Raw genomic sequence first — 27,260 nt, 5'->3', positions numbered from 1 at the left:
CCTATGTAGATCACTTGTGGCCCGTACTTAACACATGCTTATTGCATGAATGGATTTAGCTTCTGGCCCCTTCAATTTTGTAAAAAGCATATTCAAGTATACTGTCACACTAGACCTTCCCAACATTTATGAGAGGTAAGCAAAGCAGGTACCAACATCCCCATTTTACCAACGGGGAAGTGCAGACTGAGTACTTAAGTAGCTTTGCTCAGCACACATAGTAAGTCAGTGGCCAGGGTCAGACTAAAGCTTGGCCTTTAAATGCTACATGACATGTAAAAATTGCTCTCACATTTTATTTTATTTTCTATTATTATTCTTTAAATATTATTGATTTTTTACAGAGAGGAAAGGAGAGGGATAGTTAGAAACATCGATGAGAGAGAATCATCAATCAGTTGCCTCCTGCACACCCCCCACTGGGGATGTACCCACAACCCAGGTACATGCCCTTGACAGGAATCAAACCCAGGATCCTTCAGTCTGCAGGCTGTTGCTTTATCCACTGAGCCAAACCGGTTTTAGCTGGTCTCATATTTGAGAAAATGAATCCATCCAAAAATGATATGCTGTCCAGTCATTTGCACTGTGCTGGGTACTATTTAAAATATGCTCATTTTACAAGAAGGGAAGTTTGTAAAATAAGTCAGTAATATGCCAGAACAGGTCAGGATCCCCACTTTAAAGACTTGCAGATGAAAACACAAATTTTAAACAGAGAGCTTCTGGAAAGCATAAATCAGATTATGTCATTCCCTGCTTCTCAGCTCTCCGATAACTTTATATGACCTCAGAATAAAATCACCCTCCTTGTCACAGCTCTAAGCCTCTAGTGGTCTGTGTCCTGCCTACATCTCTTGTCACTCTTTTTATTCATTATGCTCAAGTCTCACTAGCCTTCTGCTCCTTATACTCTTTAAGCATATTACTGACTCAGGACTTTTGCATGTGCAGATTCTTCTCTGAGAGTCCTCATTCCCTAGATTTCCCCCATCTTAGTGCCATTTTGTTACTTAGGCCTTGGTGTCAAGACCTTCCCTGTCTATTCTACTTAATGTGGACTCCCCACTGCCCATATTCTCTATTCTATCTTGAACTTGCTCTAATATCTTCATAGTAAATGTCTTTTTAAAAATATATATCTTATTGATTTTTTTTTACAAAGGGGAAGGGAGAGGAATAGAGAGTTAGAAACATCGATCAGTTGTCTCCTGCACACCTCCTACTGGGGATGTGCCCGCAACCAAGGTACATTCCCTTGACCAGAATCAAACCTAGGACCCCTTCAGTCTGCAATCTAACACTCTATCCATTGAGCCAAACCTAGGGTTAGGGTCATGTAAATTTCTTATTTTTATCCTTCTTCCCATGAGAATATATGTCTATAAGAACAGAGAGAGAATTGGTTGATTTTGCTCAATGCTCTATCTCTATACTGAGAACAGTGCCTGGTAGACATGCAGAAAACATTTGCTAAACGGATGCATGAATAAGCTTCTTTCATCACCAGTAAAACACCCACATAAATTCTATTCATTTGCAACCTAGTCTGATAGAACATACTAGAAACTAAAAGCAATGGACCCCCCAAAATTAGAACTCATAGGAAGAAGTGAGCCAATATTAAACATCATTCATATATCTTTGAGAACAAAGGACTTGTTTCTATTTATCTCCAAGGAAAGCAGAGTCTTTTGGCGAAGAAGACTGTTTGGAGACATTCCCTCCATCTGAACCAAGAGGTCACACATGCTTCTTCTCCAACTTGGAGCTCAGCCTTCCGTTCTGGTTTCAATCTGGAGATTTTATCTGACAGCCTGCACATCACTGCACACAGTGGACTCTCTCTGTTGCCAGAATGTTAATTTAGAGGATACATATGTAAAGAGGAAAAGGTGAGGAAGAAGAAGAAGGAATCTTTAAAGTAGTTTAATTTCCGGGATTAACTTTAAAATAATCTGGAAACTTTGTTTCTAATATCACAGTGCCTAATATCCTTGAAAGTTAAAAATCCTGGACATGAATTCAATTAGCCATGCTGCATACACATTCTTTTCAAGCTGAAAGTTGAGATAGTTTTACTCCCTATCCTCCTCAATTTTCTGCCTAATTATGTGAAGCAATAAAAGCATGCAGCAGCCCACCTGTAATCTAGCAGAGTGACTCTAAAATCCAATAGAACAGTCGTCTCTACTGCCTCATTTCCGGATATTTTTTAGAAAGTAAAGTTGGAAAAGATTCAGTCTAACTTATGCTATAATGCCATCTGAATTAGGCCTGGGAATCCATTTTCTGCCTGACTCTCTGGTGGTTGATGGTCCTGTCAAGTAAATCCAGGCACAAACTCCAAGCTCTCTCTCAATAAATTCATTTGTCCTCTTTCTCATTTTAAAACAGCTGAGCCACATTTTACAACACTCTAAAGCCACAGAGTACCCTTTATCCGATGCCACAGGAAGTCAAAGAAAGCCAGGTTTGGGTTGGATATATGTAATTATGTAAAATATCATAACAGCACAATTTACTGATGATTTAAAAAAAAAAAGCTTATGCAATGTGAGGTTAAATCTATTACAAAAGCTTAGGCCATAGAACTAGTCTCATCCTCCCACCCCAGCACTAAAAATCAGAGATCCATGGCATGAAAAAATTACTGTAGGAACAGTGCCCAGAACTCAAGCTGCCTCAGTTTATGTTCCTCATGATACCTTTTTGGTCTTAAGGCCAATGAAGGGAGATATAGCTTGTACAATAGTGGTGTTCTACTCTCTGCAATTTATGAGTCAGCTTTTTGCCTCCCTAGGGCCCCTTCTTCAATAGCTACAGGATTGGTTAGCATCTATGGATTTCCATATCATCACAGAGGAGGGGTAGCCATACATTGAACAGCTGAGTTTGGGAAAAAGCATGGGGGAGAAGGGTTGTGCACTAAAGCAACTAGATTCATGAAGCTCAACTGTGGTAATTATTAAAATGGGCTTTAACAGAGATAGAGAGAAAGCTGTGTAAAGGCACTTTGCAGTAATTAATTGGGTCTCTCCCAGTTCTAAATTGAGAAAAATAAAAAAATCAATAATTTCAAATGTGTCATACTTATTGACACTAATGAAACTCCTGAATAAGCATTTAATGCAACTCCAATGCCATTTGAAATTTACGTTCCTCTACGAGTGAGCATTACAAGGTCAGGTCAGCTCCCCTGGGCTTCACAGAGCTGATGCTATCAAATAGACAGGACTTTGTTCAGGCTGTACAGGGAACAACCCTTTAGCTGCTGAGCTGTCCATGGTGCTGGAAAAGCAGCTCAGAAGACAGACACACATTCATAAATTACATCCACATAGAATTTCCTAATATTCTGGTATCCTAGAAAGCTTGGTTTAATTATGCTATCTACATCAAGTCTCTCATTTTACTCTTTGTACTTTCAGATATTACTAAGCACACTGAGGTCTATCAATTTGCACTTGCTTGCATTTTTCTTTGTAATGTACCGGTAAGTGTTATATCGCTCTAAATAGACTGGAAGTTTGAGAAGTGTGGAAATACTAATGAGGACTTGTTGAAATATTTGGAATATTAGGCTCCATCACTTATTAGCTGAGTAACTTGTGTTGAATCAAGTTACTCTCTGTGCCTCATTTTTCTTATCTGTAAAAAGAAGTGATTACCACCCAGTCTCCAATTTTGGGGGAGGGTCAATTGCAATGGTATATTTCAGAGTAGTTTGAAAACTGTAACATGCTGTAAAATTGTAAGCATTTACCATATCCATTTTTTTTACATCACATGGAGTAAGATATTCTTGGCACAGCAGTCACAATTTTTTTGTTGTCTTCTTCAATTCAGAACAGGCCTTTAATAATTAAGAACCCATCTCATGCTCAGGGAATCTTAGATGGTTATGGATGTAAGAAGAGATTAACTAGGAAGAAGGCAGAGAAATCTGGGACTATAAAATTCAGACCCATAAATGCATCACAAACTAAGATCCAAACTCTAAATTATCTCTAGGCTCATCACCTTCTCCTTTTCAGTTCTTGGCATTCATTGATACAATACCCCACTCAGCATGCTATGTATACACAGATTATCTATTTTATTCTGAACAGTCTCGTTCTGCAGTTAAAGTAACTGATTTGGGAGTGATTCAATAACCTGCTCGAGTCAACAAAAAGTGGCAGAGCCACAATTTGAAGGCAGGTTATTCTGAATCCAAAGCTTATTCTCTTAATCATCATCTCTCCAGCCATCTATCTCTGAATGGGTTATCTGGATGTGGGTTAACTTATTGTAGAAACTGGCCAGATTTCCTGGGTTTCTTCTAATAGAGTAGTACCATTAACCCTTTGAGAGCATATTACCTAGCATGTTAGAGGCCAAAATGAAAACAAGTTCTTTGGGGACCAGTGAAATAAAGGACAATTTCTATAATATTTACCTTATAAATTTTTAAAATTTATATTGAATTTATTGGGGGTGACATTGGTTAATAAAATTATATAGGTTTTCAAAGTGTACAATTATGTAATACACCATCTCATATTGTATATGAATTTTAACCTAAGGTAAATCACACTTGATGCAACAAATCAGAAAAATAAAATGAAATAACAAGTGCACCGACTTAAAAATGACCAACTCAGCATCTCCAAACCAAATAGCAGTGACTTTCCTGCATCATAAAGGGATTCAAATAAGATGTATATTGGCGGGTGTTTTTTTTTTTCCCCTTTTCTTTTCTATTAGAACTCAAAACTCAGCAATTTTAGCAATTATTTTATTTTTTGAAGTTAAAGTTTTTTATTTTTATCAAATTGATTGGGATGACTGGTTAATAAAATTATATAGGTTTCAGGCATACAATGCTATAACACATCATCTGTATATTGTATTGTGTGTTCACTACCCCAAGTCAAGTCTCCTTCTATCACCATTTATGCCTTTACCCTCTCCTATATTCCCCACCCCTTTCCCTCTGCAATTGTTATTTTAAAAATGCAAAATTCCTTTTTCCTTCTATTTAAATTCCTTCCATTCTTAGAGATCCAGTTGATATTCTCCTGCCTCCACGAGATGACTCCAACTCACAGGATTTTTCTCTATAGTCATATCACTCTGCCCACACCACACTTTTCAACAAACCGCCTATTGTCCAGGGATATTTTTTCATTTTCTCACATAGCTATTTAATATATACTAATAATACATAGTTATTAATATATGTATACCTCATATCTTCATCCTAACTGGAGACTGACTCATAGAGGGTGCGCAATAACAGATTGAAATGAATTTACACTTATTACTTTTTATTGAAATTGCTTGAATTTCTGCTTTCTCCACATTCTCTTATAGACTTCACTATGTCCACAAAATCAAGACTATTTTTTTTTCTGCCATATTCACTATTGTATCTTTGGGCCAAGCACATCATAGGGGCTTATGTATATGATCGGAATAAAGGAAGGAAGAAAGGAGCTGTGTTGACAAGATTATTACACTGAATGCCTGCACTTCCACTCCAGCATTTATTGGTAGAAAATTTCCAATCTAGTTTAAGTGTATAAACTATGTTCCTATATGGATTTATTTTATTTGCCATGAGAATGATTTTCCAGGTACCACAGATTTGTGTATGGAAATTCTGTTTACAGGTACAGGTATATAAAAAAAAAAAAAGGCAGCATGGATTGTAAAAACTGATATGAGAATAAAAGAGAAAGGGCACAGAACTAAAAAAGAATTTAAATGAATTCCTTTCAAGAGCTTGCAAGCTGCCTTAACTCTGCATATTTATGTTTTTATTCAAAGATATTCACTGTAGTAGCTGCTGGGGCTAGAGAAGGAGGCCAAACCAATGTGGTCCTGTCCTCATGGAACCTATATCCTAATGTGCTGAGAAAATGAAGGACATCTCTCCCTTTCATTTTACAAGTATTGATAATCAATTCTACGCACAACATTGGGTTTTCACTATTCTGGCCTTGCTGCATTTCTAATATCAGTGAGTGTTGAACAGATGACAATAGGCAGCTAATCTGATTTAATAAATCCTTTAATTCTCCTGGTAAATACTGGGGAAGCAAGGGGATCACGGAGAAAGAGTGTCCAGAAATAGACTTTAATCCCTTTTTCCATCTTCTTTCTATTCTGTTAAATAGAAATACTAAGACAATTACTTGAGAGGAACCAATCTCTACCATGCTTAGGGGAAAAGAATTGAGAGTTTCCAGGAATATATTTGGATTATGAGAGAGTATGAGTGTGAGTGTGAATGTGTGAGAATGTGTCAGGATGCTTTCTTTCATGGTGGGGGCCCTGGGCCTGCAATGGTCACAGTTTAGGCCCTAAACTTTAGGGAGTTAAGGAGCAGCCCTCTCCTGAATGGACTGCTACGATACCTTCCTGGATTCTACAATCCATGAGGCACATTTCTTAGTCCCCCCTTTTTTCTTTGTTGTGATGGAATTTTTTAGTATTCTTTCAAACTCAGTTCTTGGCATTCTAAAACAAGACATTCTCTTGCAATTTTACATAGAGTGTTTGGATTGATACTACACACCCACAAATCATAAAAGAGAATTTTATGTATCAAGGACCAAATCAATAAATGATGTCCATAGATGAGAACCAGGGCCGGTATATTGCTTTTTAAATGGTCCTTATTTATAGATGGTGTAACTGCATTAAGTGCCAAAGAATGGACTGCTTTCTTTGTAATGAGTTTCTAAGGTCCCAGTCTTCAGAAGCTCGGATTCCATCTGTGACAGTAGACTGTTGTAGAATCCAGCTATTAATAGCTGCTGGTACACACTTAGTCAGAGCTAAGAGGCCCAGAGCTGTAGAGACAGCCAGATGGAGATAATGCCAGAGGGTGACTATATGGACAAAAAGATGATCTATTTTTTCCCCCAACACAAAACAGACAACATTAAAAACATGACAATCCTGTTTCATTGCAAGCCAAAGTCTCTGAGGATTTTTTTCCTTCTCTTTGGAATTCTCAGGTCTGGTTTAAATAACTCCTTACAAAGGTTATAAAGACAAAAACATCCTGATGGCTTAACAACCCTGATTTAGTAAAACAAAATCCTTATACTGAAATAAAGAGTAAGACAATTTGGCAATTACTCGAGGAGAAAAATAAACCTTGATACTGGACAGTCTTCTGAATTAGACATATTTTCTCTATCACAGAGAAAAGGGGACAAGAAATAAACTGATTAACACATTAGACATTCCTTTATAGGAAGACAAGAGAAAAAAAAAAGCCTATTTAATGTGACTTAGTGTGATTAAGACCTTAGTTCATCTTTTTTCTAATGAGAGTAAGAAAAACATTTTGCAAGACCAGAGTGACACAGCTACCACTAATGTCATGTCAGGGTTCTTTTGAGCCAAAGTTGTTGTTTTTTTTTTTTAAAAAAAAAAACATGTATTTCTTTAACAATTTTTTCCTAGTAGTAGTTGATTTAAAAAAATTTTTTTTTTATTGATTTAAGAGAGAGGTAGGGAAAGATTAGAAACATTAATTGGCTGCCTTCTGCGTACTCTGCACCAGGGATTGAGCCCGCAACCAGGACATGTACCCTCACCAAGAATCAAACTGGCAATCTCTTGGTTCATGGATTAATGTTCAACCGCTGAGCTACACTGGCCAGGCTTGAGCCAAAATTTAAAAAACACCAATCCTTCTTTTTCTTTTTCTTTCTTTCTTTTTTATTTTCTTTTTCTTTTTTTTTTTTTCTTTTTTAAATTTACGATCACCTGTCAGATGAATAAGGGGAAACTATTTTTAACATGTGATTCACCATAAAACGAATTGACTGAATTACAGTATTTTGACAGGGGTCCTTTGCAAGCTGCACAAAATGAGGGTTTTATGGCATTTTAGCATAGAAATTGTAATGTCTCAATGTATGACAATGTTAAAAACTGGACAAGGGATCAGCCTGTCTTCCTGCTTGGTCTGCAGTATGGGCAGAATCACACTGTTCTTGTGAAGCCAAGCACAGCTGAAGGTGAGAGGTACAGCCTCAGCTAAGGCACACTGCTCTCACACTTAAGAAAATTCCAGCCAAAACCGGTTTGGCTCAGTGGATAGAGCATCGGCTTGTGGACTGAAGGGTCCTAGGTTCGATTCTGGTCAAAGGCATGTACCTTGGTTGAGGGCACGTACCCAGAAGGGGTGTGCAGGAGGCAGCTGATCGATGTTTCTCTCTTATTGATGTTTCTGGCTCTCTATCCCTCTCTCTTCCTCTCTGTACAAAATCAATAAAATATATTAAAAAACAACAAAAAATCCACTTCTTTGTTTAAAAAAAGAAAAGAAAATTCCAGGCAAACTGAGGGATGGTGTGTTAAGCACCTGTGACCTATTTCATAGCGATACCATATAAAAAGTCCCCCAAAACAAACAAAACCAACCAATACGAAAGAGGCAAAGATGACAGGTTCAAACAGATGGGTCAGGAATCTGAGATGTCTCAAACTACCCAAAGAAACTATTGTCTACCCTCATGAATCTCCATTTATTCATGTAACTATCCTTACTTTATAGGGAAGCTCTCCCTCTTCTTTTCTTTTTAAAAAAAATGGGTAATCCTGAAATTATGACAATCTATTTTGTTATAGGCAAATTAGTCAATAGTTTAGGTTTTAGAGTCATACTAAGCTGATTTCACAGTTGTCTGTATCTTACCAGTTGCATAAAACTGGGCAAGTTCTTAAATTAATAAGCCTTTATTTTCTCATTATTAAAATAAGTGCATTACAATGGTGAGGTATATATAAGATATTCTTTGAAAAACGCATAGGCCAGTGCCTAGTATACTACTCAATAAACATTTTTTCTTTGGCATCCTTGTTTTAATTTTTTATTGCTACTACATGCACAGTACTTCTAAAACTTAGAAAGTTCTGGTTGGTACACGGGATGGGAGACTGATCAATAGTTCTCTGTGTACTCATCTGTAAAATGGAGCTAATCATATCTACGTTATAGGAATGACAGAACTAAATTAGATAATTTAGGACAGATGCTTAACACACTAACTGACACAGGTGAACTCCTGTATGAAAATTAGCTGTTATGATCATAGCCACTCAATAAGGCTGAGTGACCCTTAAATGCAACCAGCATAGCGCCCAAACCTTAACAAAGATGACTAGCTCACTGTTGGTCCACCTTGGTTGGCCAGGCTGCTTCTATCACGCACGTATTATAATTAACCAATGGTATCTTCTATATCCGGCTTCCATATTCATTGTAACCAAGGTCATGAGGTGACTTGCTACCATGCCATCATTTTACAGAGTAATTGAGGTGCACGCATCACACACTCTCTGCAAACCAGACAGAGGAGGCACATTCTCATCGTCATACTTTTGTTAAAATCGGAGAGCCAACTACTTAAAATATTTCCAGACACTCCCAACAGATCCTTCCTAGGCTGCTCTTGAGTCTTACTTCGTTTCTAGCCTTATCGTTTCTGAGGTGTCCACATTAGCTCATCACTTTAAAATGCTTTTAACACCAATGTATCAAGCTCAACCTCAAACAGAACACCTTACAGCATGTGCAGCATGTAGGACTTTGAATGAGCACATTCTAGAAAGGGCTTTTTATCTATAATTATAAGTGGCAGAGAGATTTTTTTTTTTTTTTTTGCTACTTGCCTTCTCATGGAATGTTTACCAACTAGCTAATATTTCATTGTTGCCTTTAAGCCATCCAGTAAACACAGCAAGAGTATATGCAAGGATCTAAGTAAGCAAAGTTCTTAAGCTACCTTGAAATAAAACCTGTCTGTACGGTCCTCCCAAATTCCCCAGACAGTCTGAACACTGACAATGGAAACATGGCATTTTCCACCTAGACGCTGTCTTCAACGTGGCAAGGAGGTGTCTAACTCCAGGGCTTTCAAAGGTTATGAAATCCTGACACCTCACCTACTACGGGAATGACATGTTGATATAGTCGCTCCATTCTCCCAGCATTTTCATATTAAGCTCTAATGAATGGGAAGTAAAGAGATGGACCACAAGCCCTGTGTGAATGTGCTTGTATGTGTGTCTGTGTATCTTGTCTGTCTGTCTCTCTGTTCCTATCGCCTCTCCCAAGCAGCACAGCTGACAACGCAAAACATGCATTAATATTGATCCCTTTGCCTCCTAACAATCAATAGGCAATGTCCAAAGAACCAAATACTATTCAATGTGCAGAACTATATTTATTTTCAGATATTCTTGCAGAGAAATTAGAGATGGCTCATTATATGAATCAGTTCATTTCTTTAAGATTAAGAAATGACTGCCATTTCTATACACATCCCAGGGTTTTAGCTAATGTGGCTTTAAAACAGCCCTGGTGAAATGCTCTTACTACATCTTTGGTTACATTAACCAATTGCTTAATGATTTCCTTGGTAAAATATAATTTACAATATGCAAAATTTTAAAAAGGATTCTTGTTAAACATGGTAAATTACTTGTCTTCTAATAACAGAAATAGCTAACATTTATTGAGGGCAATGTACTAGTGCAAGGTCTTAAGTGTTTTACATACATAATCCATTTTGTTCCCATAATAACTCTATATAGAGGTAAGTCCCATTATTATTCATGTTTTATACGGATGAGAACATTGACATTTTGTTAGGGTGGGTGATTGGACTAAGGTTATAACTAATTAGTGGAAGAAACAAGAATTTAGAATTAGTTATCTTTGAATGAAGGGCCAAGTGTCTTAATTAGTATTTTACATGCCTTTGGTCAATTAAATTATTTAAAACCATTTTTGTTTTGGTGTAGCTATAAATATTTCACTTGTGTCAACTCATCGAACACCCCTATTATTCGTGTTTCATTCATTTTCTAGGCTCAGATCACTAATTGGTATTGTTACTACTGACTGCACTTTCCATATGAAATTTCATACACCTTTATGATTTTTCAGAAAGGTCAAACTCTTTAATGAGAGACCACAAACTGGATTTTAGAAATCAGGATAAAAGGTGATCTCAAAAATTTTGTAAGGATCTATTTGCCCATTTGTAGTTATACTCTGGCAGAAAAAATTCAATGATTAAAAACAATTCAATTTAGTATATTGTTTTTTCCTATATTTGGTGGAAAAATAACATTAAAATGTTCTTTCAAGAATCTATCAAGCCCTGACTGGTTTGGCTCAATGGATAGAGTGTCAGCCTGCGGACTGAAGGGTCCCAGGTTCGATTCTGGTCGGGAGCACATCCCCAGTGGGGGTGTGTGCAGGAGGCAGCTGATAGATGTTTCTCTCTCATCGATGTTTCTAACTCTCTATCCGTCTCCCTTCCTCTCTGTAAAAATATCAATAAAACATATATTTAAAAAAAAGAATCTATCAAGGAACTTACAGGAAATTTTGAAATATGGGCAAGCCAAGCAGAAGTTACAGAGACGGAGCTCACAGGCTACCACTTTATGAGCTAAAACCAAGCCCAGGTCAGAAGGTAATTATGTCTGGGCCCCACCCTCACGAGGTAGGTTTACTGTCAGCTGCCCACACTAACCTGGGGTGGAATGTCCACTGCTCATATCCCCTTTCCTCAAGTTTGTGAGACTTAGAGCACTCTGCATCTTCCCCACACACATACCCTCACCCAGGTGAAGTATGAACTCCTGTGAAACCACTTACAATGTGTACTTTGGCTGTGGCTCACCACAAAGTTCTCAACGCTCTTCTCTGGGAAATGGGTCTGGCTAATGCAGAAAGGCCCATCTCTAACAATACGGTAGTGATGTGCTGTTAGGTAGCATACACAAAGGTATTGTGTCACGATTACAGGGTTAGGATCCATAGCAACGATGGCATTTATTTTCTGATGTCCTTTGTTTAAGATGCTGAGTCAGAATGAGAGAAGACACCAAACTCCAGCTAATGGACTCCACCCATATCTTGTCAAGTCAAGCTGAACTAGGAGTGCTGGCTGCCTGTTGTCCTGAGATGAATCCCTTGAGACTGCTGCTCTCTCATTTCTGGATTCTTACTTTGCCTAATGAGGGACAGTCATATCTCTGTTATTTGCAAAAGGAAAACATTTGTGCAACTCCGAGAACTGTTCCTTGTAGAGATAAGTCATTTCCATAGGTCAGTGGTCGGCAAACTGTGGCTTGCGAGCCATATGAGGGTCTTTGGCTCCTTGAGTGTTCTAACGCCACTTCATCAAAATAGACTGGCCTGGGCCAAAAACAACATCTGCACATGGGCCACGAAGTTTCAATCACACTGTCCATGTGCATCTGCACGAGATATTTTGTGGAAGAGCCACACTCAAGGGGCCAAAGAGCCGCATGCGGCTTGCAAGCTGCAGTTTGCCGACCACTGCCATAGGTTACAGAGAAAGCTTCAGACACAGATGTAGGACATACTCATTAGCCTCTCTGAGGGATTGGTGAAATGGACTTTTTGACAATTCATAGTCATTGACTTTGCCTTCTACCTCAAAGACATTCACAGACCATGTTCTTCTGAAGTTCATGAGGCCTCAGAATATAGCTCCTACCCATTCACTCCATCTACTCATCTATCCGGCCATCCATATATCTATCCACCTATCCATCCAACTATCCAATAAATGTGTGTTGAGGACTTGGTGTAATGTACATGACAACAAATAGCAACAATAATAATGGTAATTAGTGTCCTGGAGTTCATAATTTAGCATCAAATATAATTCATATGATAAATATGTTAGAGAGTCACATGGTGGAAGGGAGAGAAAAATGATGTGGCTGTGAAGTGGCAGAGGGAAGTTCAAGGACAGTACTGTCCAGTAGAAATAAAATGTGAGCTACATATGTAATTTAAAATACTTCTTAAATCTGCTGATGATGCTAAGTGGTCATGAGTAACCTGGAGAGCCAGGACTCCATTAAAAACAAGTCTGCATCAGTTTATTCTCTGCTTCTACAAGTCTGTTTTTGTTTTGTTTTGTCTGTACTGGACTTAGTGATCACACCGTAAGGTAAATAAATGCTGAATCACTATGTTGTACACCTGAAACTAATATAACATTGTATGCCAACTATATTTTAATTTTTTAAAAGTCAGCAAACCACAATGATAAAACATGATAAAGTTCTGACTTGCAGAGTTTTTTTGCTGTGTTTGGACAGCCACTAACCTCCTACCCCAGTCGGGAGATGGGGGTGCGGGAAGAGAAAGAGAATAAAATGCAAATAGTGTCATCATTTCTTCAACTTTATTCACCCTTCTTTCCAAATGTTTATTTTTGCTTTCTTAGGGTACCAGGAAGAGCGTGTTCTAACAGTGTTCTGAGCTGGTGCCAGGAAGTCAAGTTTATCTTTAGCATCATCTCTGGGCAAAGAGCACAGAGAAAAATGATGTTTGGGGCCATATGTTGAAAACTTGAGTCTTGTGTAGCTTGAGCTGAAAGAGCAGAGAGCTAAAATGAAAGCTAAGAATGCTGGTACATTTTTCTCTATATCAATTTCTATTTAGGGTAGAGGCGGTGGTGGAAAGAGAATGGGTTTCAAGTACCAATGGCTTCAGGTTCAAACTTAGCCTTGATTAACTGCTCTCTGATTGAGTCCACTTGGATAAACTTAATTCAACAAATAGTTAAGTGAATGACTCCTCAGTGCCAGGCACTTTGCCTTCACAGAGCTTAAGGTTAGTTACCTCTCTGAACCTGTTTTAATATCTAAAGGAAGAAGATACATTACTATTTTCAGGGCTCTTATGATAATTAATTGAGATAAAGTAAAAGTATAACACTCAGCCCTAACCGGTTTGGCTCAGTGGGAAGAAAGTTGGGCTGCGGACTGAAGAGTCCCAGGTTCGATTCCGGTCAAGGGCATGTACCTCGATTGTGGCACATCCCAGTGGAGGGTGTGCAGGAGGCAGTCGATCGATGTTTCTCTCTCATCCTTTTATCCAATGTTTCTAACTCTCTATCCCTCTCCCTTCCTCTCTGTAAAAAAAGAAAAAAAAGGATAATGCTCAGTGCCTAGCCCATAGTCATTGTTTGACAGTTTCTTTTGTCTTCAGAGTAATCAAATTAATATCTGCTTTGAGTTAACTTGTGGTTTAAATGTACAGCCCCAGTACATCACTAAAAATAAAGCCAGCAGACAGCTCCATAAATCTAGACACTTCCTAAGTACCCCAAGTTTTGGGGGTTCCATCAACTCTGACAACCAGATACTAAGATGCAGCCTCAGAGACTACCACTTCAAATAGTCCTACTTTGATTCCAACTTGGTTTTATGCAAAACAAAAACAAATTGGCTTTCTTGTCAATTACTAGCAGGTATGGTATATGTAAGCATAACAATCAGAGCTATAAATGATTCTGAAATATTAGAACTGCTCATTTAAAATTATCTATGGATTGCCTCTGTAATGTGTGAGATATTGTGATAGGATTAGCAATCAAAGAAACAAATGTGTCCCTGACCTGACTGATGGAGCTTACTCTCTAGTGGGGGACATGTAATGTCTGTCCTCAGGGAGGTCACAACTAGAAGAAATAAGACAGACATGCATTAAATAATAGTGGTCAATATGCTACTGCATAAGCATTAAATATGAACTAAAGTCTCTAATACAGGGATTTAGAAGAGATGACATTGTCAACACAACTTTTTTTGGGAAAAGTGAATTTGAGATGAGACTTCTGAAGGGTAGGGAGGACTATTCAAGGTCATTTTCTCCTTACACATAAAGGTCAAATGCACCCAAACTCAAAGCAGAAGCTAGCTCCAGTAACGCCTGCTCTTTCTGAACGCATATAATCTCTCCGCAATTCTACCTGCGTTCCATCTCACCCAAAAGGCAGCATTACTACTCCTGGGCAAAAATAATTGGATTAGATATCACTGTAGCATTTTTAAAGGAGCTGTTCAATCCAACTGACTGAACTAAAAGGAAGGAAGGGAGAGAGAGAGAAAAAGGAAAGGAGGGAGGGAGGAAGGAAGGAAAGAAGGTAGGAAAAGGAAAAGAAGAAAAAGCCCAAGTTAAATGCATTTTCTTTTGCAAATTCCTCAAACTTCCCTATGGACAAGAGGTAATCACGACCCAGAAGCTGGAGCTGCCCCTCCTACTACCCAGAAATGGAATCAGATAAGATTAGTACTGAAGAGGTTTGACATTAGAAAGCTTTTAAAATTCTAAACCTATTTGGACTGGACAAGCTTCAGAGGCAAGCCCCCTGAGACAGGGCTTCATCTGTATCCACTACCCACATCATTCTGAAGCCAGAACACCACACTTCTTCCTTGGCATGGACTACAATATTCTCCCTTTAAAGCACTGCATATTCACGTCTCAGTTATGTTCTACGTATCTGTTCACCTTAACTTTCAATTAGAAATGTTTGATCAGCCATTGAGGGATGAACTTCATGAGGACTTATGATCTCTAAAATTACATGGTTTTGTATGATTATGGCTTTTTTGTTATTTCCCCCCCCCCTCCCATAGAAAGGAGCCTCAGCTTTCATCACATTTCCAAAGGGTATCATGAGGACTCCTGACTCTCACACCTCCCCCCTCTATCCCACTTCCGAAGTTTAAGTACTTGTATTTTAAATTTCCCACTCAAATAGCATGACATGACTGTAAACTTCTAAAAAGGTAGCATTAGGGCCTTATTCACTGCTGTATCCCAAGGTTAGTGCTTAGCATATAAAATGCACATGTTGACTTATCATTGAGTTTTTCCCAATAATTTTAATTCTTGAAGGGACTACAGAAAAATGTGCAAATGTTACCAAACAGAGATCTCAAAGACTAAAATCCCAACAGTTTATGCGGGCAACCACACAAGAGGATGCCTTCACAAAGGTCTGATTTAAGTGTGCTGATTCAACTCTGGGAAGGGAAAATGACAGTAATACATCTAAGCCACGTGGAAAGGATCCGAGCTTCCCTGAAAAGGATTCAAGTGGCATCAAATGGCTTGTTTCTCTGCAGCAATTTCCATTTATTAAAATAGATAATAGGCATAATCATTGTCAAAACAGAGCTTCCACCCTGGACGATGTCTTAATATACGTATTCTCCAAGTTCCCGACGCATAGGCACCAAGCCATCCATGGCCGATTAGACGCTAAGTGGAGGGATCACTCTAGTCGCGTGGCAGAAAAACCAATCGCACACTTCTGGGGAGGAAAATGAGGCCCGAGAGCAGCCTTTGAAGGCAAAGGGAAAAGCACAAAGGAGAAGGTGAAGTGACACACTGGCTGGAAGGGGAACCGGGCTGGAACGTGACACTCTGCATTAACGATGCTAATTTATGTCTGGGGAAGTGTGTGTGCCTGACACGGAGGACATTTGGAGAGGTCTCTATTATACCATGGAGGAACTCATCTTGAATCTCTTGCAAGGGTGCGTGCTTTATCTGGGGGCTGCCTCACACGGGCGTATGTTATGTCGGCTCTGTCAGTTTCCTATGAATAAACTACTTGTCTCCTCCAATCTATTCTGGATCACTTCCAGTCTGTTCTTCACACGGTAGCCAGACTGATCATTTTAGGGAACAAATTTGGTCGCTGCTCTTCATGTTGCCCTCGTATTTAAACATTTTAACAGTTTCCCTTTACTCATCAGATACAAAGCAAGAGAGGCCTATATCCTCAAGGCTCTGCAAGGTGTGGCTCCCGTCTAATGCCCATCCTGTGGGAACTCAAGTCACACGGCCACCTTTTCCTCCTCTGAACAAACACTCTCTCTCTGCTGCTAATACTATAGGGCCCTGTACACACAATTCTCTCTGCCTGGGTCAGTCTTCCATCACCTTCTCCCAAGACTTCCTGATTTAGCCCAGTCACCCCTTCAGGGAAGCGTTTCAGGTCCAATCCTCTTACACCCCCCCAAATCACCACAAACTATTCCCCCACAGTGCCTGTCACAGTCACAATTGTACATTTATTTTTATTATTCTTTGATGAACGTATTTCCCCTGGGGGCTTTGTTCCTCTGTATTCCTGGCACCTAACCCCACGCCTGGCACACAAGAAGTGCCCAATATGTATCTATTGAATAAATGAATGCAAAATTACTGCACCATCTACCCACACTACTGTCAAGGTTTTCCCAAACATTAAACTTCTTTGAATTTAGAATATGTCATTTCACACCAGAAATTCGATTGGTCACCCTTGTGATAAGTAGAAGAAAGATCACTGCTGGGCATTAGTATTTTCCAAAGAACCAGGAGATCCCTTTTGTCATATGGGCTATTAATGTAGAGAAATAGATATTATATGGAAGGGGATGTGAAAACAAAACAAAACAAAAAAAAAACCTACCCAGAGGAAGTCAGCAATGGTGCTAACCATCTACGAGAATTAAATCTTAAGATCACTGTTATCAAGTAATTTTGCTTTATTTCACCATAATCCCAAATGCTGCTATTGGTTTTCAAGCTCTAATCAGTGTGCCTGCATTTCATTCAACAAATATTACTGAGCATATTTATTACACGCCAGGCACTGTTAGACCTTGGGATACATGCTGAACAAGAGACACAAGGCACTTACTCTCAAGTGGAAGAAAAAGCAAATACCGATTAATAGGCATTTCAGATTAGGGTATTTCAGAAGTATGTGATTAGTGCTGAGGAGGAAAGAAGTCCTGTCCTATGTGAATGAAATCATGCTCATTGTTTCAGCATGAGCTTAAATGATCCGAATGCCCCACCAGGATAACCATCATCGCTCCATGGTATCAAATCACAGCATTTTCACTTGATGAAGGAGTAAAAGGTTTTATGTTCTAATGTCATGGTCTCCCATAAGGATTTAAATGTATCTACTCCCTCAAATTCAATAAAAGACTAGGCAAAACACAGGTATATCTTTCCTAAAAAGTCACAATAATCTCTCAAAATCTCTACTGCCAGTTCTGATGTATCAAAGTGCTTTGTCCTCTAAGATGCATATCTCAGGAGACTATCTGTTACATGCTAAGAGAGGAAGAGAAAGGGAGAGACAGAAACATCAATGATGAGAATCATTGATGGCTGCCACCTGCATATCCTCTATTGGGGATCAAGCTTGCAACCAGGGCATGTGCCCTGACCAGAAATGGAATCATGACTTCCTCATTCATATAGATCAATAAATATTCAACAACTGAGCCTCACCAGCCATGCCATGCCAAGAAATTTTTCACTTGGTTTTGTGATAATTAATTCAAGGAGCAGTTAGTGGGAGAGACCATCTTAAAAATACCTATTGCAAGTGTGTAAATTTTGCAAAGACTGATCAAGATTTGCTCAATAACCCTTATGAACCCTAAGGCCTAGGAGAGAGTTTGGAGCATAACTGGCCATCAGTAATTATGTTGCATATGTACTGACAGAATGGTGATACTTTGAGAATTTTAGCCAGTTGAAGCATAAGACCAGAGTAGGGTGGAAGAGGAAAAATTAAAATTGTAGAGGCTTGCTTATTAAGAGGAAAAGCCAGAGAGAAAGGGCACCAGTATCCTCTTGGTCCCCTTTTGATGAAGACTGCACTTATGACAGGTTAGTGGACAAGCTGGGAGAATCTCAGCAACTGATGGCAGCCCCCAAGGTGTCACAGCTCAAGATGAATACTGCAGCCTACAGTCTCCAGTTTCCGGTGGAACAGTCAGCAGATGAATAAATTCTACCGTTGATGTTCTTGAGCAAATAAACTAATTATGTTTTTTTTTTTAACCTAACAAATCAGAATTTGATTACAAATCATTAGTGACCATTATTACAGAAACTGTTTGCATTTCACTAGTATATCTGAATTACACAGTCCTGCCTTTCACACTAGCTCAAATCCAGCTTCCAAAGAGAATCTCTCTCTCCCCCCCCCACCCCCCACATCCTCCCAGCTAATCAGGTCTCAAGTGGTACTTAAACTAACAATTAGGTTCCAGAACTGAATTATGATGCAGAAGAATCCATTACTTTGGTTTGCAGATCTCCCTATTGTCCAACTGCCATTCCCTTTGTAGTGGAGTCATGCTTTTTGTGCACAAAGAGTATGCAACTGCCTCTTGCAACTGTCTCAATTATTCCCATTGGTGCTGATGCACTGGCCATCAACACGGACCTGCTTGTATGATACTACTAAATTCACAGCACACTGGCTGATTAGGGGCCAGTAAATGCAAGGAGCATGCTGGGGACTGTCAGAAACAGTGAGGTGACAGGAACAGAGTCTATGTGGTAAAAAGAAAAAGTGGAGACAGGATAGAGATTATAGATATGTACAGGTCAACTGGACAGTCCAGAATTTTAAGTCCATTTGAGGCTTTGTATTATCCACATTAGAAGCCAATATATTTTTTTTCGGGGGGGGGGGGGTTGGGTACTTGCCAAGCCTCCTTTTTGTTCTGTGCTAAGCAGTCAGAGGATGTTCAACAGAGATGAACAACCTCAGAAATGTCAGAGGACTTTCTAACATAGCAATTGCCATTTGGGAGCAAGTCCATAGTCCATGTCATCTAATACTTTGTGGCTTCAAAAAATGTCCCCAGAAATGTCACTTTTGACTTCTAATGTGCTGAGCCACAGAAGTCGAGGTGTTGGTAACAAGGCAAGTACTGGCACCCCACAGATGGCTGAAACCATTTTTACTTTTGTTTCAGGCTTGCTACCAAGCACATGACTCATGCCTCAGCTCAACGCGCACAGTGACAGGACAGAGTCCCATGCGGTTTCAAAGGCTCTTGCAGGTGAGATTGCTCACCTTTGTATCAGCCCTGTGAAAATGTTAGATTATTCAGAGCACAGTATTGGTGGAAAATGTAGGCCCTAGAGTCAGCTCCTGTTTTTGAATCCTGGCTTTTCACTCACTAGCAGGTTGACTTTGAGCCACTTAACTTTTTTACATTTGTAAAACAGAGATAATAATGGTAGCTAGCTCATAGGATTACTGTAATGAATCTCATAGTAATGAATGCATGGAAAGTACTTAGTATACTTAAACATGGCGTATAATATGTATACATTAAATATGAACTGCTATATTTATCTCTTTTTCCTCCTCTTCTACCACCACCACCACTACCATCTATGCCACCACCCACCATCCTCTACAGGAAGATAAGAAAACCAAATCTTCAAGCTAGACTTTTTTCTGGAAGTCACCTAACTACTAACTCAGGTAGGACTGTCATTATCTGTGGACTGTACCGATCTCCCTGCCTGGCACACTTTTCATTTCTTTTATCATTGACTTGCATTCTCCTGCTCATCCATGTCTTGGCTTAGCCATCTCCTTCATGAGCCCTCCTCTGAGCCTCTTAGATCATGTCACAGTCCCTTGTACTTGCCCCATCACAGAACTCCTCACACTTCATTATAATTGCCTGTTGTTCTGTCTGTGTCCCCTACAACAGGCCATGAGTCTCTTACTGAAGGAGACCCGTCTCTGTTCCACACATTGCATCCCCAGTGCAGGGTACAGCACCGGGCACATAGTGAGTGCTCAGGAAATACTTTAATAAATAAAAGGATGGATAACAGGCTCCTTTCAAACCAACCTGTGGCCACATATTAAAGTATTATTTCTCACGGGAGCACTTCGGGAAGTCAGAGATAGTCATACGTGACTTCATATTTATAGTGCTATTAAGTAATCTTAACCTCATGTTGAAAACTCAAGGCAATGGTAACCAAATTCTAATGAATTCCATTCCTGAAGAAAGTAACATGTGGAAGTAATGCCTTGAAGTAACACATGTTAACGCACACGCTCATTCGTTTTAAACCTCACGCTTATTCACGACGCTCTGCACGCTCCTTACACAGCCACCAACCCCTTAGCATTTTGAAAAGGCCACCTTCTTCGTACTCTGAATGGATTTTTCAAAAACATGTGCACTTGATGACGCACAGTGAAAAGCAGATATTCGTCCTTGGCATTCTTTCTCACAACAGGCTCTTAAAATTCTGATCTGAATTCTCTCTCACTTGCAGCTTTTGACAATGTTGAGCCAGACATGACAGACCAGAATAACACCACAAAGTAACCAACCCTTCAGTCCTTCCCTAGTCCTCCCTCTTGGAGCAGGGAAAGAGGGCATACAAGTTGGAAATGCCAGGGAAATTCATCCAAAGTCTATCTAGTCTCCTCCCCTTAAAGTAGCATTACTACGGACGAACCAAAGAAAACTCAGACTTCCAATCAATATCACACCAGAATGCATTAAAAAAGGTTACTTGATTGAAAAGAATGAAAGAAAGGTGCCTTGGAGTAAACAACAGATGTAAATCTTTTTAAAAATAGGTCAGAGAGCCGAAACCGGTTTGGCTCAGTGGTAGAGTGTCGGTCTGCGCGGACTGAAAGGTCCCGGGTTCGATTCTGGTCAAGGGCATGTACCTTGGTTGCAGGCACATCCCCAGTGGGGGTGTGTGCAAGAGGCAGCTGGTCGATGTTTCTCTCTCATTGACGTTTCTAGCTCTCTATCCCTCTCCTTTCCTCTCTGTGAAAAAATCAATAAAAAAAAAATAGGTCAGAGAGAAAAAATAAATTTTCCATAGCAGGGAAGAGCTGAACACTACATTACAAACACCTCATGTATAATTAAAAGCAAACCCTGCTCCTCTTATCATCTTATAGAAAAAAGCACGTTGAGACTATAACCTGTAGGGCACATATGTCAAACACAAGGCCCGCGGGCCAAATCCAGCCCGCCAGGCCTTGCAATGTGGCCCGCACCACGCTGTCATCACTGCACTCCGCTGTCAGTTTATGACATTGTCAGTTTATGACTGTTCAGTAAACCATTCGGCCCGCGATTTAGGCTGGATTTTAGATTTTGGCCCCTTCTCTGATTGAGTTCGACACCCCTACTGTAGGGAATCAATAAACTTGTAAAAGCTAAGGTTGCACAGTTCCCTTGGACACCAATGCCTGACACATCGATAGCCACAGGCTGTGGAGAATATAAACATGTATGTTTATATACATTTACATGCATATATGCATCTATCTTCGTTTTATTCATTTCCCTCTGGTAAATATTTCCTTGGAAATGATCCCTTCCCAATTCCTTTTTAAAGGAAGCTTTTCATTTTGAATGTCTTCCTCTTTGATCACTCTCCAAGTTCTTATCTACCCCTGGGATAATCTCCACCTCAAGGGAGAATCTCCGATAATTCTTTTTTTTTTCAATAAAAATATCTAGTTCTATTGTCTTACATTTTATTTTCCAGGGTGCCTCAAATGCCGCCACAGGTAAAAGCTGTAAAGCTAAGTAGCTCACCACACAGGTTCAAGAACTGGGTTGTTAACAGTAGCAAAGCTCTTGTGGTGCCTCTTGCAAGTCAGGTGGGACTACTTAAGGGTTATGTTGAAAAGACGTCCGAACATTTCATACAGGTTAGAAGCTACTGCAGAGAGATTTCTATACCTGCTTTCTAATTCAAAATTCCCCGTGTGGTAAGACCCTTCATTCTTCATTGTACACAAAATAAGAAGATCATATGGTCTCCTTCTTCACCTCCTGACCCCCAACCCTTTTGCTTCGTTACAGGAGTTAATACATCTAATTTGGTCCACCAATCTATTCCATCCCATCCTCTATGGTAGCATCCACAAAGCAGGATCTGCTCTCACCTAGCCTAATCTCTCTGTCCCGATCCTTTTATAACCAGTCATTGCTGTGTCACAACGCGTTACATCAAAACGTGCTCTTGGTTATGAAAACAAGTACACCAAGCAATGCTTCCCATTTACACTTTGCATTTAAAAGGTGACTTAATTGCTTTGGGTTCAACAGAACAACTTGAAGCACTTGGAACTAGTCAACACTCACACATGACTATTTTGTTAAAAACAGGACGTATAAATAATAATATTAATACCTTTATTTCCATAGGTGCTTTCATCTGGATAATTCATGCTTCATAATTGTGCCACTAGCCTCTGTCTTGGGTTCTCCCTTGGCTCCTGTGACAAACACGGGGTTCAGATCCAGACACCAGGAGGTGGTGCTGTACGGGTACATAGCGCTGTCCCCAGGCCCCTCAGGTCTCTTTGTGTGAGATGGCTCCAGGCTGTCAATAGCCAGGCTAATAAGGGGACACAATCTACGCTACAAAACCTCCCTGTGCTCCAGCCTCCTCAACCGGAAGGGGGCTGCCTTCCGGGGTGGAGAGCAGTGGTTCTTAAAGGGCTATTTGGGCCAGCAGCCCAAGCAGCACCTGGGAAACCCATAGCAAGCAAACTTGAGGGCCCCATCCCCGACCTCTTAAATGAGAAACTCAGGGAAGAGCACAGCAGGTGCTAGTTGACAAACACTTCAGGTGATTCTTACACACATTAGAGTTGAAAACAACTGTGACTGGGCTTCAAGAGCCATGGTAGGCAAACTGCGGCTCACGAGCCACATGCGGCTCTTTTGCCTCTTGAGTGTGAGGCAAAAAATACCACGGCCTGGGCAAGTCTATTTGGAAGAAGTGGCGTTAGAAGGAGTTTATGTTTAAAAAATTTGGCTCTCCAAAGAAATTTCTATCATTGTACTGTTGATATTTGGCTCTGTTGACTAATGAGTTTGCCGACCACTGCTTTAGAGCATTGTCAGGAGGCTGGAGTTGTTAGGAGAGTGATCTTCATGTAGTTAGAGAGGGGATAGGTGTGTAGGACACGAAGGTTTTGAGGTCAGGCTTCAGAGTGTGAGGCTAGAGCACTGGGTAAAAAATGGGGACAATGCTTTGGTACACGGAACAACTTGGAAGCAACGAAAACATTTCAGAAATAAGAGCAGGCCATTTCCTGGATTGGAAGAGGCTCCCTTCCTCTTGAAGTATTCAGCAGTATAAGATCATAATCTAGGAGAATCCATGACTAAGGCAATACAAAAAGAAGTGCTAAAAATAAAAATGCAAGGTTTAAGAAAACACACAGAATTAAGCCTTGCTAAGAGGTTTCACCATACCACTAATATAGAAAAAGAGATTTATAATTAATCTGTTACCATTAACTTTTTAATAGCTCAAAGATATCTTTAAAAACTATCCTACTGATGGTGCATAGAACGGATAAATGGATGTTAGCTTCCTAATGTTTTATTTCATAATCAGAAAAGGGCATCAGTTGGCTTATGCTCTCTCAAGACTTCATTTACTATTATTTGAGGTTATATTTATTATTTAAAAGGGATCAATCACCAACAGCCAAACCTGATACTGGATCAAAGATTAAAGTTGTAGTCTTAACTTATTTCTCCTTGGTTTTGTAATCAAAACAACTGTCTTTTGAAAGTAATGATTATGTTTTAGGACATATAAATAACTGTACTAATATTCAAGAATCGACAGCTTAACATGATTGAGCAGTTACTACAATAGATACTGTGTACCAGGGACTGTCCTGAGCACATTACCTACACTGTCATATTTAATACAGGCAAACCTTGGAGATATTGTAGGTTTTGTTACTGACCACCGCAATAGAGCCATAGTTGCAATAAAAACGAATCATAATCTCTTTGCTAATGGAAGGTCTTGCCTTCAATTGATTAAAAATGTAACATCTGCACCCTGACAGGTTTGGCTCGGTGGATAAAGCGTTGGCCTGCAGACTCAAGGGTCCCAGTTTGATTCTGGTCAAGGGCATGTACCTTGGTTGAGGGCACATCCCCAGTAGGGGATGTGCAGGAGGCAGCTGATTGATCTTTCTGTCTCGTTGATGTTTCTAACTCTCTATCCCTCTCCCTTCCTTTCTAAAAAAAAAAAAAAAATCAATAAAATATATATTTTTAAAAATGTAACATCTATGAAGCTCAATAGAGCAAAGTGCAATAAAACAAGGTTTTAAAATGTTAGCATTGTTATCCTCATTTTACAGAGGAGGTGCCTGGGCTCAAAGAGGTTAAATAACAGCCCAAGGTTATAGAACTAGCAAGTGATGGAGCCAGGATACAAACCTAGCTGCTCCTGGAGTCAAGACTTCATTTACTATTATTTGAGGTTATATTTATTATTTATATACTGGAGTCAGTATTCTTAACCACTTTAGTATGGTCACATCTTATCCATTGCATTTAGCTTTTATTGTGCTTCACAGATGTTGCATTTAAAAAAAATATATATTTTATTGAATTTTTACAGCGAAGAAGGGAGAGGGATAGAGAGCTAGAAACATCGATGAGAGAGAATCATTGACCAGCTGTCTCCTGCACACCCACTACTGGGGATGTGCCTGCAACCAATGTACATGCCCTTAACCGGAATTGAACCCGGGACCTTTCAGTCCGCAGACTGATCTCTATCCACTGAGCCAAATCGGTTTCGGTAAATTTTGCATTTTTAACAAATTGAAGACAAGACCTCCACCAGCAAAAGGATTATTATTACCTTTATTGCAGTAATTGAAAAGTAAACTCTCAATATCTCTGATATATATATGTATGTGACATATATCAGAGATATTGAGAGTTTATCCTATACTAGTATAGGATTATACTAATATATATATTCCTAAACTCTAGAAATTTGGAGGGCAGAAAGACTGTATCATCCAGTGCAAATTGTACTTAGGACAACTTAAAGCTTCTAGAAATACTAAAAACAACACAACAACCACTTATTCAATGTTTAACCTATGTCAGGTACTGAACTAACCACTGCACAAGTATTCTCACTGAATCCTCACAACAATATAGAAGGCAGTTATGATTGTCCCAATGTTAATAGGAGCAATTACAGTTAGAGGACTTAAGCGATAAGCCCATCTTCTTGGAAAAGAACTCACTGCTCATGTAAGTGGAAATGAAGCAAACGATGTACATAGTGCATCAAAGCCACTCAGTAAATGTACCTTCCCATCTTCTCTTATTGTTCCAGAGAGAACAATGGTGCTGGTGGTGATCAAGCCATTGTCTTCCTTCCCTAGTCTCTTACTTGTTCCACAAGACAATTATTTGTGAGTTAGCTATGTGGGCACAGAGTGCAGTTGTGAAATGGAGCTAAGTTTACTGGCTTTTCCACATCTTTAAAATCCTCAAACCCTATTTCTTTGAGGTTGTGCCACTAGCCAGGAGTGTGGCCCCCAGACACTTCCATTTGGCAACAGCTACAATGGACGGGCCCATCTCACACCCAAGCCCAGCAATCCAAACCCAGCTACGGTACTTGTTCTCCCCTAAGAACCAGGGCAAAGGATGGAGGTGGCCAACACGGCCATACGATGTCACCAGTATGTGGAATCTAGAGAGCAAAATAAATGAACAAAGAAAATAGAGAAAGACTCAGAGACTCTGAGAACAGACTGATGGTTCTCTGAGAGGACGGGGTGAAAAAAAAAAAGTGAAGGGATTAAGAAGTACAAATTGGAAGTTGCAAAATAGCCATGGGGATATAAAGTACAGCACAGGGAATAGTCAATAGTATTGTAGTAACTACGTATGATGCCAGGTGGGTACAGGAAATATCGAGGGGACCACTTTATAAAGTATATGATTTTCCAATCATTATGCTACACACCTAAAACTCATACAAAAGTAATATTGAATGTAAACTATAATTGAAAAATAAAATTTAAAAAAAGTTTATTTGATATTCTAGTGTCATGGGAAGAACTCTATTCTAGGAATCGGAATCTATAGACCTCAGTCTTGTCTCCACCACAAACCACCCATGTGGTTATGGACAAGCTGATCAACTTCACTATTATCTCAGTCTCCTCCTGGAGGAAATGAAAATAAAACTTGTTCTCCAAATTTGTTGTGCACAGTAGATAAAAGCTGTGAAAATACTTTACAAAAATATAAAACCCCGTCACTATTTTACATTACGTAAGAGTTCTTTCATGCTTAAAATTTGCCACTAACATATCAACCTGGTCAGCCAAGTTGGTTTTGCGAACAAGCTAATTTAAAAGGCAAGAGGAAAGAGGACTACTTAAAACTGGTGATTACCAAAGACATCCATGGAACTCTTTGCTCAGTTGTTAAAAGGGATGTTTCCAATGACCTTACATCCCTATAAGCCTGGCAAAACCCCAGATCAGTGAATGTTGGTATGAAATAGCCTGAGAAATCTTTCTGTGTTAAGCAAAAGGAGTATCACCAAACTATGATACTTTGGTGCTGAGCAGGTCAGAGACACTTTCAGTAGCTCACCAAAGGGGCTCAATGCATTTTGCTAAAGATGCCTTAGAGTTCTTATTCAGATTTCACGCTGCCATGCTTTCTCCCTTGCAAGTCCACTTTCTAGAGTAGAATTTGGGGGGATTAATTGAGAAAACAGGAAAAGGGGTAGT

The 27,260-nt window shown here is 39.5% G+C and overlaps 1 protein-coding gene across 5 annotated transcripts in view; it reads right to left on the bottom strand.

The window, feature by feature from the left end:
• The window catches only part of PPP2R2B (protein phosphatase 2 regulatory subunit Bbeta), a 352,055-nt gene that overhangs the window by 171,188 nt on the left and 153,607 nt on the right, over positions 1 to 27,260 (bottom strand). The window contains exon 2 of one of the 5 annotated variants that reach the window (XM_084883168.1): positions 22,862 to 22,946. The exons of the other annotated variants lie outside the window; for them this stretch is intronic. Within the exon in view, the coding sequence (XP_084739294.1) occupies positions 22,862 to 22,898 (37 nt within the window). The 5' untranslated portion in view covers positions 22,899 to 22,946. The remainder of the gene's footprint in view (positions 1 to 22,861; positions 22,947 to 27,260) is intronic. 5 annotated transcript variants of the gene reach the window in all.

The sequence above is a fragment of the Pipistrellus hanaki genome (genome assembly GCF_964339955.1).
Source record: "Pipistrellus hanaki genome assembly, chromosome: 5".
NCBI lineage: Eukaryota > Metazoa > Chordata > Mammalia > Chiroptera > Vespertilionidae > Pipistrellus > Pipistrellus hanaki.
This window is presented reverse-complemented; position numbering and strand designations above follow the sequence as displayed.